General features: G+C 41.5%; 1 protein-coding gene and 1 pseudogene across 1 annotated transcript; both read left to right on the top strand.

The window, feature by feature from the left end:
* The first annotated feature begins 4,545 nt into the window (after nt 1-4,545).
* LOC124022107 lies at nt 4,546-11,154 on the top strand (annotated as a pseudogene).
* Nucleotides 11,155-12,577: 1,423 nt separating this feature from the next.
* tpk2 (thiamin pyrophosphokinase 2) lies at nt 12,578-17,214 on the top strand. The gene is made up of 8 exons (XM_046343886.1): nt 12,578-12,827; nt 13,075-13,316; nt 13,408-13,471; nt 13,552-13,682; nt 13,793-13,911; nt 14,042-14,174; nt 14,273-14,369; nt 17,019-17,214. The coding sequence occupies exons 1-8, from the start codon at nt 12,764-12,766 to the stop codon at nt 17,063-17,065; spliced, it is 897 nt and encodes a 298-aa protein (XP_046199842.1). The 5' UTR covers nt 12,578-12,763; the 3' UTR covers nt 17,066-17,214.
* Nucleotides 17,215-17,244: the final 30 nt, after the last annotated feature.

The raw sequence follows: 17,244 nt of genomic DNA, 5'->3' as shown, positions 1-17,244 counted from the left end.
CCCCTGGTATACCTAACAAACCAATATAGGAGGTCCAGTCAGAGACGGCTTATCAAATTACTGTGATGTCAACCAGCGGAGTGCTTTCTGACAGCCCAAACAGACATTCCCATTCCCATTGGCCACAGGCCAGGGGAGGTATAGCCCAGTATGGCCCAGTATGTACAGTATGTCCATGAAAGAAGAAAAAAATTATCTCTCAAAGCCCAGCTGGAATGAAAGGCTGCTTTGAGTTCAACACCCCCACAACCCAGCCCCACCACCAACCACTACCAGCCAACAGGACAGGGAGACACAGAGACCACACCCCTGAGAAATTCTTGGAGTTTTTTTCCTCTGGTTTGTGACCCTGCTTGACTGCACAGTTTCCCCCCTTTAATGTCCCTAGGGCCTTGCCTCTCCTCTGTTTACACACAATGCGTGTAACTAAGACAACCACAATTTATGTCGACAATGTCAATTCATGTTTCCCGATATAGTAAGTTTAATATACATGAACACTTAACCTTATCTCTGGGAGTGGGATATGGTTGCAGCAGCACTTGCTGCATTCTGGGCCACATCTATCACTGGCCTCCTACCACTAGTTCTCCCAGTATGACCCCTGGTTGTATTTCATGTCTAATTTCTTAAACATTTTTCAAAACCCCATCCAAATTGTCCAACTCCTACTCGATTGTGGTGTCCACATCCTGTTAGTGAGATTTAAAAAGGTGTGCCTGACACCAACCACTCAGAGAGAGTAAATACCAAACACTTCTACATCATCCTGCTTTTAGAAACAGACACCTGCTGACCTGCTGCCTGGCCAACCAGGAACAAAACAGACTGAGTATGCAATCCTAATGAGTAATCTGAGCATACGCCATAGATACTTATAGGATCAGATTTATTCAACGATTGCACTAGTTCAAAGTTTGCTAATTGGCCTGTATTCATAAAGAATCTTAGGAGTGCTGATCTAGGACTAAGTCTCCCCTTTTGAAAAGGCTAAACTGATCCTAGATCAGCAATATTACTCTGAGACGGTTTATGAATATGTGCCCCAAAATTTACTGGTAAAGGTCAATAAAAGATTGGGAAAATTAACAACCTTACTGCAAGTATAGAAAACAAAGGTGCAAACTTTGCACTGGCGCAAATTCTTAATAAATCTGTCCTTGTGCCTTTCAATGCACTGCATGGTCTGAGAATTCAGAAAACTTGAATATTTTCACAATGCCTTTTTTACTAAGAAGGTGATTGGCTAAGAGGCTGACCTCAATATACCCTTGACAGCAAAACACAGGTTATTTGAGTCCATGTGAGAATCAAGTCTGGTTTGCAACACAATTAATTTACAATTGTTTTTTTTTTTACATTTTTTAGAACATTTGTCTAAATATATATTATGCTTTAATAAGTACCTAAACCTATGTGCAGTATCTGTTGCAACAATAAGGAAATGACACAAAATAACATGTGGCTAAGTAAAGTGCTCAAAGTAACTGAATTCATCCATCCCCATTATAAGTCCTGACAAACCTCAGGTTATTCTAGAGAGTAGTGTGGTGTGAGAGGAAGTCACATTTGCCACCCACCTTTCAAAATAGTATTTTTACTCAAGGCCTGGTATAGCACTTTCAGAAATGAAAGAAACCTGAAACCTCACTACATGCAAAGAAATGATGTTCACATCAGACATGGAGTACCAGTCAAAAGTTTGGACACACCTACTCATTTAAGTTTAAAAAAAAAACTATTTTCTACATTGTAGAATAGTGAAGACATCAAAACTATGAAATAACACATGGATCATGTAGTAACCAAAAAAGTGTTAAACATATCAAAATATATTTGACATTCTTCAAAGGAGCCATCCTTTGCCTTGATGACGGCTTTAAACACTGTTGGCATTCTCTCAACCAGTTTCATGAGGTAGTCACCTGGAATGCATTTCAATTAACAGGTGTGCCTTGTTAAAAGATAATTTGTGGAATTTCTTTCCTTCTTAATGCGTTTGACCCAATCAGTTGTGTTGTGATAAGGTAGGGTTGGTATACAGAAGATAGCCCTATTTGGTAAAAGTCCATATTATGGCAAGAACAGCTCAAATAAGCAAAGAGAAACGACAGTCCATCATTACTTTAAGTCATGAAGGTCAGTCAAGGCGGAACATTTCAATAACTTTTAAAGTTTCTTTAAGTGCAGTCGCAAAAACCATCAAGAGCTACTGTATTATGAAACTGGGCTTTCATGAGGACCGCCACAGGAAAGGAAGACCCAGAGTTACCTCTGCTGCAGAGAATACGTTCATTAGAGTTACCAGCCTCAGAAATTGCATCCCAAATAAATGCTTCACAGAGTTCAAGTTACATACATATCTCAACATCAACTGTTGAGAGGAGGCTGCGTGAATGAGGCCTTCATGGTCGATTGTTGCAAAGAAACCACTACTAAAGGGCACCAATAAGAAGAAGAGACTTGCTTAGGCCAAGAAACACGAGCAATGTCCATTAAACCGGTGGAAATCTGTTTTTTGGTCTGACGAGTCCAAATTTGAGATGTTTATTTCCAACCCCCGTTTCTTTGTGGGACGCGGTGTAGGTGAACGGATTATCTCCACATGTGGAGTTCCCACCGTGAAGCACGGAGGAGGAGGTGTGATGTGTGGGGGTGCTTTGCTGGTGACACTGTCTATGATTTATTTAGAATTCAAGGCACACTTAACCAGCATGGCTACCAAAGTATTCTGCAGCGAAATGCCATCCCATCTGGTTTGCGCTTAGTGGTACTATCATTTGTTTTCAACAGGACAATGACCCAACACACCTCCAGGCTGTATAAGGGCTATTTGACCAAGAAGGAGAGTGATGGAGTGTTGCATCAGATGACCTGGCCTCCACAATCACCCGACCTCAATCCAATTCAGTTGGACCGCAGAGTGGAGGAAAAGCAGCAAGTGCTCAGCATACAAGTGCTCAGCATATGTGGGAACTCCTTCAAGACGGTTGGAAAAGCATTCAATGTGAAGCTGGTTGAGAGAATGCCAAGAGCGTGCAAAGCTGTTATCAAGGTAAAGGGTGGCTACTTTGAAGAATATCAAATATAAAATATATTTTAATTTGTTTAACAGTTTTTTGGTTACTACATGATTCCATATGTGTCATTTCATAGTTTTGATGTCTTCACTATTATTCTACAATGTAGAAAAAATTTTAAAATAAAGAAAACCTACCCTGGAATGAGTAGGTGTGTCCAAACTTTGACTGGCACTGTATATTCACACTTCATGAAATGAAACAACTAACTGACAGTTTGCCTCGGTGCAGATTGTGGTCACCTATCACCATAAAAATCTGATGATTATTTATGGTCTGTATATTTTAGGTCTGCATAAGAGATTTGACCTTTGACCTGGGGCCTGTAATACAGCTGGCAGACAATGGCAGGGACTGTCTTTATTTCCAGCAGTACAGTAGATGAAGAGGAAATATTTATCACCGTGCCATATCCCCAAAACATATTCTCTATCTCGCTCTCTCTCTTTCTCTCTCTCTCTCTCTTTGACAGCTGAGATGTTGGTGCACACTATTTCCAATCAAGGACACAAACCATCCAAAATAGCTTTACTGTATCTATGTATCTATTGTCATAATGACTTCCCGTGCCCATTTCACCCACCGATTGGCAGGGCATTCTCTTCCTCTTCCTTTGCTGATTTCAGAAGTTCGCTGTATAAAGTATTTGTAGCTAAAAATATTATACATCCATAGGCCTATCAAGAATATAGGGAACGTGCAGACCAATACACTCCAGCGTTCATGTGATTGCTTTTGAATAATCCTTAAAAACTACAAAATATGAAGAGTTTAAACAATTAAAATTAAATGTACATTTGATGCTTCTGTGTTGACTTTGGGGACATTAATACAGCTTATGATAGGCAGGGCTTCACTATTGCAGCCCTCCACTTAGGCCCAACTGTAGTTTAAACCCCCTCTTAACATCATAAAGACTATTTGTTCTGTATACACTTCATACACAGTGTTCACTGTTATCTCCATAGTCAAACGAAAGATAAAGGTGCAAGTACAACACATAATAAGTACAGTATCCCTGCAAAAAGACACGGATTGGAACTCATTTCTCTCCCCACAGACCAGTGTAGAGAGGCCACCAAATCCCCAACAAAACCCCAAATCTTGTATTTGAAAGATACTTATTTAGCTAAGAAATTGAGCTTATGTCAAAAACAACCACATTGGCATAAAACAAACAAGTGTACTGATTTGACATCCTTAAAAAAAGGTGTTCCTACTTGGTATCATTTTCGCTCTAGGTCTAGCTTGGAGAGAATAAATGTCACCAATTTAGCTGCTGCGGCCTAGGCTCTCTTATTGTTGGACCATCTCTGTTCTTCATCTATTTATAGTTATCGTTCTCTCTCGTGATGAGAACAGTGGGATGACGCAGAGAGGGGGTTCAGAAGTTTTTTTAACACCACATGCCGCTAACAATAAAGGCTGGGGCAGGTTTTGCTTCTATCCTTTGTCCTGTGTCTGAGGCATTTGTGGGAGTATCGTTGTGTTCCGGTGACAAAAACAGAGACAAAGGCAGGCCAGCAGCCATGGATGATGTATACAAAGCAGCGGTGAGTACAGATACAGGGACAAAACCTGCAGGGTGGTAGTTAGGTGGTAGTTAGGTGACACAGGGGGATTCTAGAAAGTTTGTGTCAAGGACAGTTAGAATCGATTAGGAGTCTTCATCTGATGTACTAAGTAGGAAGGAGGGTCATGATCTCCAACTTCCCTCATTGGTGTACCTGGGTGTACTGTGACTGGACGAGCCAAAAACAAGGCACTGTTATGAAATCACATGCCTTTTCTTTGGGGTTTGTTGGCTCAGGTTGTGGAGTGGGTAGCGTAGCCGTTAAGAGCATTGGGCCAGTCACTGAAAGGTCGTGGTTCGAATCACCCGAGCCGACTAGGTGAAAAATCGGTCGATGTGCCCTTGAGCAAGGCACTTAACCCTTATTGCTTATGTAAGTTGCTCTGGATAAGAACGTCTGCAAAATGTATGTGAAAATAACATCCTGTCATGACTGTGGTGTTATGTCTAACAAATTTCACACAATGGCTTTATGCTCCCGTTCACATTGTATTGACTGTGCACACTCTCTGGACACAAGCCAAAGGTGAAGAGGTTAACGGTCCCTGAGAAAAGCCATCTCTAGCTGCTTGACTGAAATAGACATTGATGACATTAAGAAGCCCTAATCCGCTTCTAAGAGCTGTGAGAAGCGAGAAATGGGTTTACCAATCAACCTCTATTTGAGATATATTTCACAAGAGCTACCGGGTTGTAAATTATGATTTCAGTATCCCCAAGGTACCTTTGATTGGTAGTCACATTTCGAAATGTTCCCACATTAGCGTTGACTGGTCAAAGGTAAATGCAGTAATATTCAGTGTCAAGCAGAGTTGGGGAGTAACAGATTACAAGTAAGGGATTACAAAAAATGGTAACTGAAATCCGTTAAATTACCAGCAAAAATATCATAATCGGATTACAGATACTTTTGAAAACTAGATGATTCAATTGAGGATCACTTTCAAATTCAGAAAGGATGTTTGCGAGAATTTTATTTATTGACACTTCTCTGTTTTCTCAATGACATTCTAATCAGCATTGAAAAAAGAAACATGTTTAAGTTTGTTCCACCTGAGCGAGTCTGACCACAAGTCAGAGACCACTATGAGGACACAAAATGTGTTTGAACGATCGAGGGAAAAGAGCAGGAAGAGGCTTTTGTAGGCTACAGTCCAAGCAATGTCTTCCAATGGTGCGACTGCTGTCGGCATCCAAAGATTATCCAACTTGAATAAACGCTTGGAGGCAGTGGCGGATTTTGGTATGGGCGACATCGGTAGCTGCCCAGGGCTGCATCTTGCCAGGGGTGGCATGGGGCGCCCACACGCATTTTTTGGAATGGTGACATTTACGCGCTTGGTTTTCTTTTGCTCATTGCACATCATGTCAATGATATAATGTCACCGTGTGGGACTGTGGGTCAATTAACCTTGGTCGGAGTAGGCGGCCTGATTCTAGTTTGTGAGCTAGGCAGGCTACTGCCACTCAGAAGTACGAGATGGGGAGGAGGGAAGGAGAGGTTGACCTCAGGTCTCCCCACTGGAAGCCCGAGGTAGGTGGAGCGAAGAAATCTATCAAATAGCACACCTCTAACTTTGTTCAGTACTCATGCAATTAGTAAAATCTGTCACACAACAAAATGCTACATACTAAACCACAATTCATTCATAATATTGTGAATATATAGTTTCACAGACATATTGTTGCATTTTTTTCTGGTTTGTGCGAAATATTTAAGAATAATATAAAACCAGTCTGCACACCACCAAGGTGAATTGGTTTAGTCTTGACTCTTGGTTGACAGTGTTGGGGGATGGGTAATGTATGCTTGAGTGCCAAATCAACACAAATGGATAAGAAAAGGTCTAAGCCATCAGGAGGCCAGTAGGAAAAATAAGAAAGAAGAAGAGGAGAAAGGCACAAAAGATAAAGGTATGCAGCTATGTCATATCTTTATGAGTATAAAATGATGCATGTAATGAAATAGGATTGTATAGCACTTGTCTTTGTTAGCCTATGTGCTATGTTGCTTGCTATGCTATTACAAATAGGGCGACAATATTCAATTTTCTGTCTAACTAGCTTACATAACATTAGATATCATTTCACACAGTTTCATCATGACAACGTGTGTAGCCTGTAGCAAAACGATTACAACCTAATTAGCACATTATTGATTTGGTTAACTTTCATTGAGGTGACATCATAACGATTTTCTGTGATTGTATTGACTAGTTCCTGAGCTCAGTAAGGGGAATTGCCAATGCTGTTGGCTAACTTATAAGACGTCTATATTATGCTGATATTTTGTACTTTTTGTGATATATTGAGTCTTTTGGGGTGTCTTATGCCTAGAATTAGCCAAGGAGGTCATAGGGTTCATTTGGTTCCTATTCTGAAAGTTTGATAAATTGTGCATAATGACATGTATATTTAATTGTGCAACAAATGTATTTAGGGTGTCAGACTCATATACTGTAATTCAATGCAAATTCAGAGGTACTTATGAAATATTTTGGAGCACCCTCTGGGACTGGTCAGGAGGAGGAGCCATCTACATCCTCAGCCACACAGGCCTCTTTAGAAATTATCTCAGCACCTCAGGATGAGGCGCCATCTATCTCCTCAGCCTCACAGGTGTCTTTACAAATGTTGTCTGAGCCTGAGGATGAGCACCTTAACCGTGTCCAAAAAGGGACCTCGAGTCACACCACCAGCTACCTTGGCCACCAAATACAGAATGAACTCATTGATTTGTTGAGCAGCAAGGTCATTTCAATAATGGCAAGTGATCAAACTGGCGAGAAATTGCCAAGAATCTGAATATCCCGTACAATGCTGTGTACTACTCCCTTCACAGAACAGTGCAAACTGGCACTAACCAAAATCTGGCCTTCTAGGCTGAGTTGCAAATAAAAAAACATACCTCAGACTGGCCAATAAAAAGAAAAGATTAGGATGGGAAAAAGAACACAGATACTGGACAGAGGAACTCTAACTAGAAGGCCAGCATCCCGGAATCACCTCTTTACTGTTGATGTTGAGACTGGTGTTTTGCGGGTACTATTTAATGAAGCTGCCAGTTGAGGACTTGTGAGGCATCTGTTTCTCAAACTAGACACTAATGTACTTGTCCTCTTGCTCAGTTGTACACCAGGGCCTCCCCCTCCTCTTTCCATTCTGGTTAGAACCAGTTTGCACTGTTCTGTGAAGGGAGTAGTACACAGCGTTGTACGAGATCTTCAGTTTCTTGGCAATTTCCCATATGGAATAGCCTTCATTTCTCAGAACAAGAATAGACTGACGAGTTTCAGAAGAAAGTTCTTTGTTGCTGGCCATTTTGAGTCTGTAATCGAACCCACAAAATGCTCAACTGGTCTAAAGAAGGCCAGTTTTATTGCTTATTTAATCAGGACAACAGTTTTCAGCTGTGGTAACAATTGGAAAAGGGTTTTCTAATGATCAATTAGCCTTTTAAAATTATAAAGTGTGATGGTTGAGTGATGGTTGCTGATAGTGGGCCTCTGTATGCCTATCTAGATATTCCATTAAAAATCAGCCGTTTCCAGCTACAATAGTCATTTACAACATTGTCTCCACTGTATTTCTGATCAATTTGATGATATTTTAATGGACAAGGGCATTTCTAAGTAACCCCAAACTTTTGAACGGTAGTATATATCCATTAATTCATGAAGTGCCTCATGAGCTTAGTTCAACTGCTACACTCCAAGAGAACCCAAAACATAAGCTTGTTTTTCTCCAATGTTTGTAAACATTGTAAATGTAAACAAACACTGTATAGCCTCATAACATGGTTAAAACAATCATTTTGATATCATGGATGGTCAGTCCTTTAATCCATAGCTCTGTCTATTCATCTGAGAGTGATTACATTTCTCCAGATCCATCCCTCAACTTTTTATCAAAACAAAGGCGGGGTGGCAGTTTTGTTATTGTTACATCTGTGGATTTGCCCTTTAAACAGCTGCATATTAACAAGATATCAAAGTGTCACCAACTTAAAGGTAAACAATAGGCCAAAAGCAAATGCAGCATTTGGCAATAATTTTTCACATGGAAATAGCACTTTTCAGTAGTATTCAAAGCATGCCATTCATTTTTTCAACTAGAATCAATGAGCCCAATCAGTCCTCCATGACATCAAAAATCATAAACAACAGAGTAGGGCTGGCTAATAAATCCTTAGTTTTGGGGTTATGCTCAGGTAAAACAATATGGCTAATCTATACTTCCATATTTCCACGTCCTATTATTGAAGATCAATGCATATACATTTTTATTGGAATGACTGGAATTCTGAAAGACTTTGGTTTTTAATGTAAAGACAAAATGTTATTGTATTATTATTATATGTAGTAGAAAGCGATGGGTTAGAAGAAGCCTACATAACCAACCCATAAAGTAAAATCCATATATGGCCAGCTATGTAAACGTTAACCTGCAATAGATGTCATTCAATTGGTAACATACATTTTGGTCTTCTTCTAATGCCTCTTAAGGGGAAGTAATTTAAAAGTAACTGAATGTAATCAGACTGTTACTGAGTTTGGGTAATCCAAAAGTTACGTTACTGATTAAAATTTTAGACAGGTAACTAGTAACTGTAACGGATTACATTTAGAAAGTAACCTACCCAACCCTGGTGTCAAAGACCCAACTAAACATGGTAATGCAATAGGAAAAGCACACGATGTGAAAGTGTCATTCAACACTCCTTTTATAGAGAGTAATTGAGAAGAACCAGCAGAGCTTTTCTGAATGTCTTGACCATTATTGTCCAATTTAGAAAAGGACATGGTCATTCTAACATAATTGTTAGCAGAGTTCAGTGTATGAATAAATGATCTCACCACAAGAGTTTAAAGTCAATGGAAATTTAACATGGTATCTTTTGAATAAGCAACTTTACAAGTACCAAGATTCACCAAGGTTAAACACAAAGTTAGTCATGTTCTAATGAGCCCAGCTATTCTGAAAAAGTTCATTCAATTTGAATTACCCCTTGCTAGCACAACAGAAAGCATGTTGTCATGTCAATATGATCATTTGAGCTCATCATTATCTTCTCTGAGGACCCCGTAGAACGTGCTGTGTGTTTACATGGGATTTCTGGCATTTCTCTGCCCGACAACAATAAAACAAAGGACAGTTAGGAGGAAGAAGAGTGTCGACAGCTTTCGGCTCAAACAAATGGCTGTCAGTGGAGTCGGTGCCAGAGCCCCCCATCGCCACCCGACAAGCATAGTAGGTGAAAAAAGCAGCGGGACATTTCAGTCAGACTGCACCAGGGGTAGGTGGCTGTGCGCAACAGGTTTTGGGCTGAGTTCAAGAAGAGGGAGAAGGTGCTGGGGTACTAATGGGATGCATTACACACTGCGAGGGCTAGGGGCTGACTGCGGATCAAGGTGAAGAGAGACAAGAAAATTAGGAAATGATCACCAATGGCCTCCAGTGTGGTCCAACTATGAGTGGTTTGTCAAATAATAAATGACAAGAGACCAACCTGCATAATTTAGGCACATAAAGTAGGTTAAAATGAGTTCTAAAGCACTATAACTGCATTTGCTCCACTATTCCCTTCAGGTTGAGAACTTAACAGAAGAGCAGAAAAATGGTGAGCCTTGCTTTTTGTACACAATAATCCCATGACATTCTTCTTTACTTTGCACCATTCATATCTATGTAGAAACACTAGTAATACCCATAAGCACCATTAAATCTGCTTCTCACCACTATGTTCCCACAGAGTTCCAAGGCAGCCTTTGACATTGCATGTCAGGATGCGGAGGACGGCTGCATCAGCACAAAGGATTTCGGGAAGGTGATGAGGACGCTGGGGCAGATCAACCCAACCCCTGAGGAGCTGCAGACGAGGTGGATGAGGATGGTGCGTCACCATGGCTGCAAACGTATTAACACTCAATACTACACACACAATATTACTGTACATCCCTTATACTAGCATGCTAACAGATACCCATAAACCTCTGCATTGGCTTGCAAAACTACCTCTAACTTCCTTCATACTGGACATAGGGACATACAGATGGTATCCACTAGTTCATCTGACTCTGGGGAAGTAAAGAAGAGTCCTCATTGCCAAATTCCTGAAGCATACCTTTAACCTCAGGCAAAATCATTAGGTCAAGTAGCCTGAGGGGTTACTTGAACTATGAACTATGGTTCATACATAGTTTTCAGACTGGTCTGAACTGTTACTTTGGAACTCACATTACTATGTTTCAACATTAAGACACCATGTTACAGCTGCTGTGTGTGTGTGTGTGTGTGTGTGTGTGTGTGTGTGTGTGTGTGTGTGTGTGTGTGCGTGTGTGCGTGCGTGCGTGCGTGCGTGTGCGTGCGTGTGTGTTTACAGGGAGTGGGACAGTAGGCTTTGATGAGTTCCTAGTCATGATGGTGCGTTACATGAATGAGGAAAGCAAAGGGAAACCGGAGGAAGAGTTGGCTGAACTTTTCCGCATGTTTGACAAGTAAGGCTAATATCAAGCAAAGTGGTTGCCAAAAAGCATTTGGGTTTACTCTAACAAGAACCTATAAAGACAAACATATAGACAACTAAAACAGTGTCAATATCTAGGCTATCCTTTCATGCCAAACCTTTCACAGTTCAAATCCACGCAGTCAGTAAGACATTTTTATTGCTGATCTATCATGTTCTCTGGGTGTCACTCTTCCACAGAGTTCCTGGAATTCATGAACGGGGAACGGGGTTGAGTAAAGGAATCAAAAGACTCATGGACCCTCAGACCGGGAAAATACTCAATACCTCTTCTTAGCGCTGACATGCCATCACACCATTGCCCGAACAAGTTGGAAAACATTGAAATAAAAGCCTCATCTGCTCGGCTCCATCTACCACATGCATCCATCCTCAACATGTATTGGTTAACATCTTGTATGTGGTCCAGTTTCTATCCACAACACGGCCAGATGTGATACAGCCTGGATTCAAACCAGGCACTGTAATGACACCTCTTGCACTGAGATGCAGTGCCTTAGACCACTGAACCAGGGTCTGTAGTGACCCCTCTTGCACTGAGATGCAGTGCCTTAGACTGCTGAAATACTCTGGAGCCCTAGAAGCCCTTAAAGACAAGGGGTCTTGTTATGTCCTTGAAGTGTATTCCTTCAATATAAATGTATTTAATCCCCAATAATCATAGATCATTCAATTCAAAATCTTAACAAAGGGGAGTAAACACTATACTCCACAATACTGTATATTTTCAATAAATAAAGATTTTCAGTAATACAGATGAAAGTGTCGTCAGTTCAATAAAACTGATATCAGTAGGATTGCTTATCAACATTGTATTGTAGCCTATTGTATTATATTGTAGACCGAACGAATAGCTATCAGGGTTGATGCTGTATAAAGGGCACAACGTCGGCCTGGTGAGGCTCTTTAGATGAGTGAGAAAGTCCAAGGTGTTGGCAAGGGTTAATACCACGTTCAAAACAACTGGGAACTCGGGAAATCTCTGACTACCGACATCAGTGCGTCCAAGACAACTGGGAAATCGTAAAAAAAAAACGTTATCCGACTGAGAAAACTCGTTTTGAACGGTCATCCGGGACAACTGGGAACTCAGACATAAACGAGGTCAACTCATGATCTTCAGGTCGGCGCTCTAGAAAACTTCTGACATGGAATTCCGAGTTGAAATGCCGTTCAACTTGGAATGCCAAGTCGGAGCTTGTTTTTTTCCGAGTTCCAAGTTGTATTAAAGGCATTGAAGTCGGAGATTTCATAGTTATCAGTTTTGAACATGGCGATACGCACGCACACACACATACATAAATACATTCACAGCCCTTGTTACTCCAAATATCGGCGTGCGTTAAACCAGCTGCTGCAGCAGACGCGTCTTCGACCAATGGAAATGTTGCGAATCATGTGGACGTTGTATGCAGTGGGCGATTGCGCACGCCGAGTACACACCGCTGAGAGGAACATGGCGCTTGCAAAATAATCACAGTGAAAAGATTATGTAGCTACATAAATAAAACATAACATATCGTTGTTTAATTTTTACCCTTCATAAAATCATTGGATTCGCGTCAGAAACCTAGGCTTGAAATCATGACTACCTGGTCGGAAAAAATGCTCCAGGTGCTTCGCCGAATGAATAACTTTTATTCGCCAGGTTAGAGTTAAAACTATTTGTGATAACTGGAAGTGAATTACAAGCTGTGGCTAGCTATGTGTGTTTGATAGCGACAATTATTAGGTGTTATGCCGCGTTCACGTGGTTGAACCTGGCACGTGTATAACTACAACCAGTTAGAAAATCGGACATTTCCGAGTTCCGACTAGTACATGAATGCGGCATTATCTAGGCTATACTACAACACATCTCTCTCACATCCAATATGTATGTTTGTGTCACCCAGGCTCCAGTCGCACCACATGCTTTCGGTTTGAGGTGGGAGGAGAGCAAGTTGGGTGGGTGCCTTCCAAAGTGGCGTCCATTTTGAGTACATTTCCAGAGGTCTTCAATCCACCACAAGGTGGCGCTATTACTCTGTGCCAAAATCTTGACTCCTATGGGAGGAGGTCAGATGCTGTAGATTCTGTTCTTCAGTCACTTAGGAGGGAAGGCTTGTTGACTGTCTTGAAAGGATGGAGAAATGAGGTGAGAGTATTACAATATGCTGTAAAACTGAAAACAAACTATACACATTTTTAAAATTCCCTGAAATTATGTATTTGGGCATCTTCTATAGAAGTATGAAGTAATGCCCAGATTCTGCGACACTCCACTAATGTGTATGGAGAGATCTGCCACAAGTAAGTCGTGTCCTAAGCAATAACAGTAGAAAATAATCCCAGTGTTCCCTCTGCATGCCCTATTAACATTGTCTTTTTAGGCCTTTTTGGAGTGAAACGGTATGGAGTCCATATTAATGGGTACTGCCAGGGTGAAAATGGGGAACTCAGGATGTGGGTGGGACGACGATCCATGACCAAGCAGACCTACCCTGGAAAACTGGACAACCTGGTCAGCACCTATTGATTTAAAATTAGAATACAACCGTTTACATTTTACCGGTACATATTTTTTTGTGAATGGCAAACTGGTTTGACCATGTTCTTCCACCATGTTTTCAGGCAGCTGGGGGACTAGCAGCAGGTATCGGTGTGAAAAACACCCTGATCAAGGAATGTGAGGAGGAGGCCTGCATCCCAGAAGACATAGCAGAGACTGCCCGCCCCGTAAGCACAGTGAGGTGATTGACATCTCAACAGGAGTAGCCAGCTCTGTCTGCAGTCTCATTGAGAATATCTCTTTGCATGTTTTTACATAGGCCTACAATCGAATCCACATTATTTCAATCGCCCCTGTGTCTTCTCTCATAGCTATACTTATGAGGATGAGGAAGGGGTGTTTCCTGAAAGCCAGTTTGTGTTCGACTTAGAGCTACCTCCTGAGTTCAAGCCTAAGATAGGGGATGGGGAGGTGCAAGAGTTCTACCTCTACTCCATGGACAAGGTCAGCCACTCTACTTTTGAGCACCTCTAGTACTGCATGTTAGTTTTTGTCTGGCCCGCAAAGAATGTCTTCAAGTAGGCCTACAATGTTGTTTTCAGGTGAAAGAACTACTGATCAGTGACGACTTCAAGCCCAACTGTGCCATGGTGGTCCTAGACTTCCTCATCAGACATTCCTACATACAGCCTGATACAGGTTTGCATCAGTACATCAATCAATGACATGGGATAACAGTTATAAAAACTAGGCAGAGGCTGCGGATCTGTCGTTAACACCCCCCCCCCCCCAGGTTATTTTCCCCCCCAGAACTGAAGATCCGATTCGTGTTCCGTGCATGTGTTATTTTACGGACACATTGTTTACGTAGCTGCTGCTCACGCTCCCTTTTGTTTCTTTCTTTCCACACCCTCTTCTACCAATATGATCAACAAGATGTAGCTACGTTTCTGCCTCATATCTGAAAAGCAGATATAAAAACCCCACTGCTATTTGAACGAACATTACAAAGTAAATATTTTGTAGGCTACAACCTATCTGTTGTAAATAAGAATATTGCAAAAGCACAAGCAGGGCGCAGTCTACATATTGCATGCGGGAAAAACAGTCTGGTGTAACCACACTGTACATCTGCGATGTAGCCTCATTTTTACAGTTATGCTGCCATATCGTAGCCCGAGTTGCTGAAAAATAACATGACTGCCACCTGTTTTGTCGATGCTTGCAATGATGGTGAACTCCCCACCTGAGTTTTGCATTGGGGCAAAACAATCTGCGTAACAGGTTAAAACTGTTATTTCGCAAGTACCACAGGATATGATTGAAATTTGCCAGAGTAGCTGTTCCACCTATGGGCAACCGAACGTTATAGGCAGCCGAAGTGTGTACAGTTGGGGCCAAAAGTTTTGAGAATGACACAAATATTAATTTCCACAAAGTTTGCTACTTCAGTGTCTAGATATTTTTGTCAGATGTTACTATGGAATACTGAAGTATAGTTACAAGCATTTCATAAGTGTCAAAGGCTTTTATTGACAATTACATGAAGTTGATGCAAAGAGTCAATATTTGCAGTGTTGACCCTTCTTTTTCAAGACCTCTGCAATCCACCCTAGCATGCTGTCAATTAACTTCTGAGCCACATCCTGACTGATGGAAGCCCATTCTTGCATAATCAATGCTTGCAGTTTGTGGGTTTTTGTTTATCCACCTGCCTCTTGAGGATTGACCACAAATTCTAATTGGGATTAAGCTCTGGGGGGGTTTTCTGGCCATGGACCCAAAATATCTATGTTTTGTTCCCCGAGCCACTTAGTTATCACTTTTGCCTTAAGGCAAGGTGCTCCATCTTGCTGGAAAAGGCATTGTTCATCACCAAACTGTTCTTGGATGGTTGGGAGAAGTTGCTCTGTTGGTACCATTCTTTATTCATGGCTGTGTTCTTAGGCAGAATTGAGAGTGAGCCCACTCCCTTGGCTGAGAAGCAACCCCACACATGAATGGTCTCAGGATGCTTTACTGTTGGCATGACACAGGACTGATGGTAGAGCTCACCTTGTCTTCTCCGGACAAGCTGTTTCTCGGATGCCTCAAATAATCGGAAAGGGGATTCATCAGAGAAAATGACTTTACTCCAGTTCTCAGCAGTCCAATCCCTGTACCTTTTGCAGAATATCAGTCTGTCCCTGAAGTTTTTCCTGGAGAGAAGTGGCTTCTTTGCTGCACTTCTTGACACCAGGTCATCCTCCAAAAGTCTTTGCCTCATTGTGCGTGCAGATGCACTCACACCTGCCTACTGCCATTCCTGAGCAAGCTCTGTACTGGTGGTGCCCTGATCCCGCAGCTGAATCAACTTTAGGAGACGGTCCTGGCGCTTGCTGGACTTTCTTGGGCACCCTGAAGCCTTCTTCACAACAATTGAACCGCTCTCCTCGAAGTTCTTTATGATCTGATAAATGGTTGATTTAGGTGCAATCTTACTGGCAGCGATATCCTTGCATGTGAAGCCCTTTTTGTGCAAAGCAATGATGATCGCATATATTTCCTTGCCGGTTAACCATGGTTGACTGAGGAAGAACAATGATTCCAAGCACCACCCTCCTTTTGAAGCTTTCAGTCTGTTATTCTAACTCAATCAGCATGACAGTGATCTCCAGCATCATCTTCATCAACACTCACACCTGTGTTAACGAGAGAATCTCTGGTCCTTTTGTGGCAGGGCTGAAATGCAGTGGAAATGTTTTTGGGGGATTCAGGTCATTTGCATGGCAGAGGGACTTTGCAATTCATCTGATCACTCTTCATAACATTCTGGAGTATATGCAAATTGCCATCATACAAACTGAGGCAGCAGACTTCGTGAAAATGAATGTGTCATTCTCAACTTTTGGCAATGACTGTAGCTGGTAACCAGTTTGACAGTGGCAAAATCTTAATGAATTCCAGTGATCGGTCTGCCGCAAGGACAATGGGAGATTTTTTTAAATCGCTATTTAGACCGTGTCTTGCTTGTTTGATATGTCTAAATAGCTGCATGGAATCTCTACTTAGACTGCCTGTTTGTGTCATGCTTATGTTTATAATAGCCTACTGTTACAAAAGTGTGTTGTACAACATGTCAACGTTTGTAGACTACACCACACAGACGTCCAATCCGGAGCAGCTATGTATAAAAACAATATGTAGAGCACATTGGGCCTCTCATACCTTTAACTGTCGGGAAGTGGTCAAGTGAAAGTCGGAACTGCAGCCACCATACAAACTATTTACAGTAGTGCAATTGTCAATAATTTAAACACCAACAATAGCAGAAGATTCGAGACATCTGACTGCTCTCTTTTTTTCCAGAGCCCTATTACCAGGAGTTTGTTGCTGGACTCCACCACACTTTGTAAATACTGAAGTGAAAAATGTTACATGAGGGATGGCCAGGAGATGCACTCCTTTCTAGATGCCTTGATCTATTCTGTCAAATGTTCAATCTTGTACTGTTTTGTAACAGAATCGTGAATAAATTCCATTCATATCTTGGGATTTTGTGTTGAGGCATGAAGCATGAAAGAACGACAACCAA

The sequence above is a fragment of the Oncorhynchus gorbuscha genome, linkage group LG03 (genome assembly GCF_021184085.1).
Source record: "Oncorhynchus gorbuscha isolate QuinsamMale2020 ecotype Even-year linkage group LG03, OgorEven_v1.0, whole genome shotgun sequence".
Classification (NCBI taxonomy): domain Eukaryota; kingdom Metazoa; phylum Chordata; class Actinopteri; order Salmoniformes; family Salmonidae; genus Oncorhynchus; species Oncorhynchus gorbuscha.
Note: the sequence above shows the minus strand (reverse complement) of the source record. Positions and strands in the feature narration are given on the sequence as shown.

What these genes read in the sequence shown, in the direction of transcription:
- tpk2 (XM_046343886.1), top strand. Translation starts at nt 12,764, where the DNA reads ATGACTACCTGGTCGGAAAAAATGCTCCAGGTGCTTCGCCGAATGAAT. An exon ending in TGAAAGGATGGAGAAATGAG is followed by an intron (nt 13,317 to 13,407) that starts GTGAGAGTATTA and finishes CATCTTCTATAG; the next exon opens with AAGTATGAAGTAATGCCCAG. An exon ending in CTGGAAAACTGGACAACCTG is followed by an intron (nt 13,683 to 13,792) that starts GTCAGCACCTAT and finishes CCATGTTTTCAG; the next exon opens with GCAGCTGGGGGACTAGCAGC.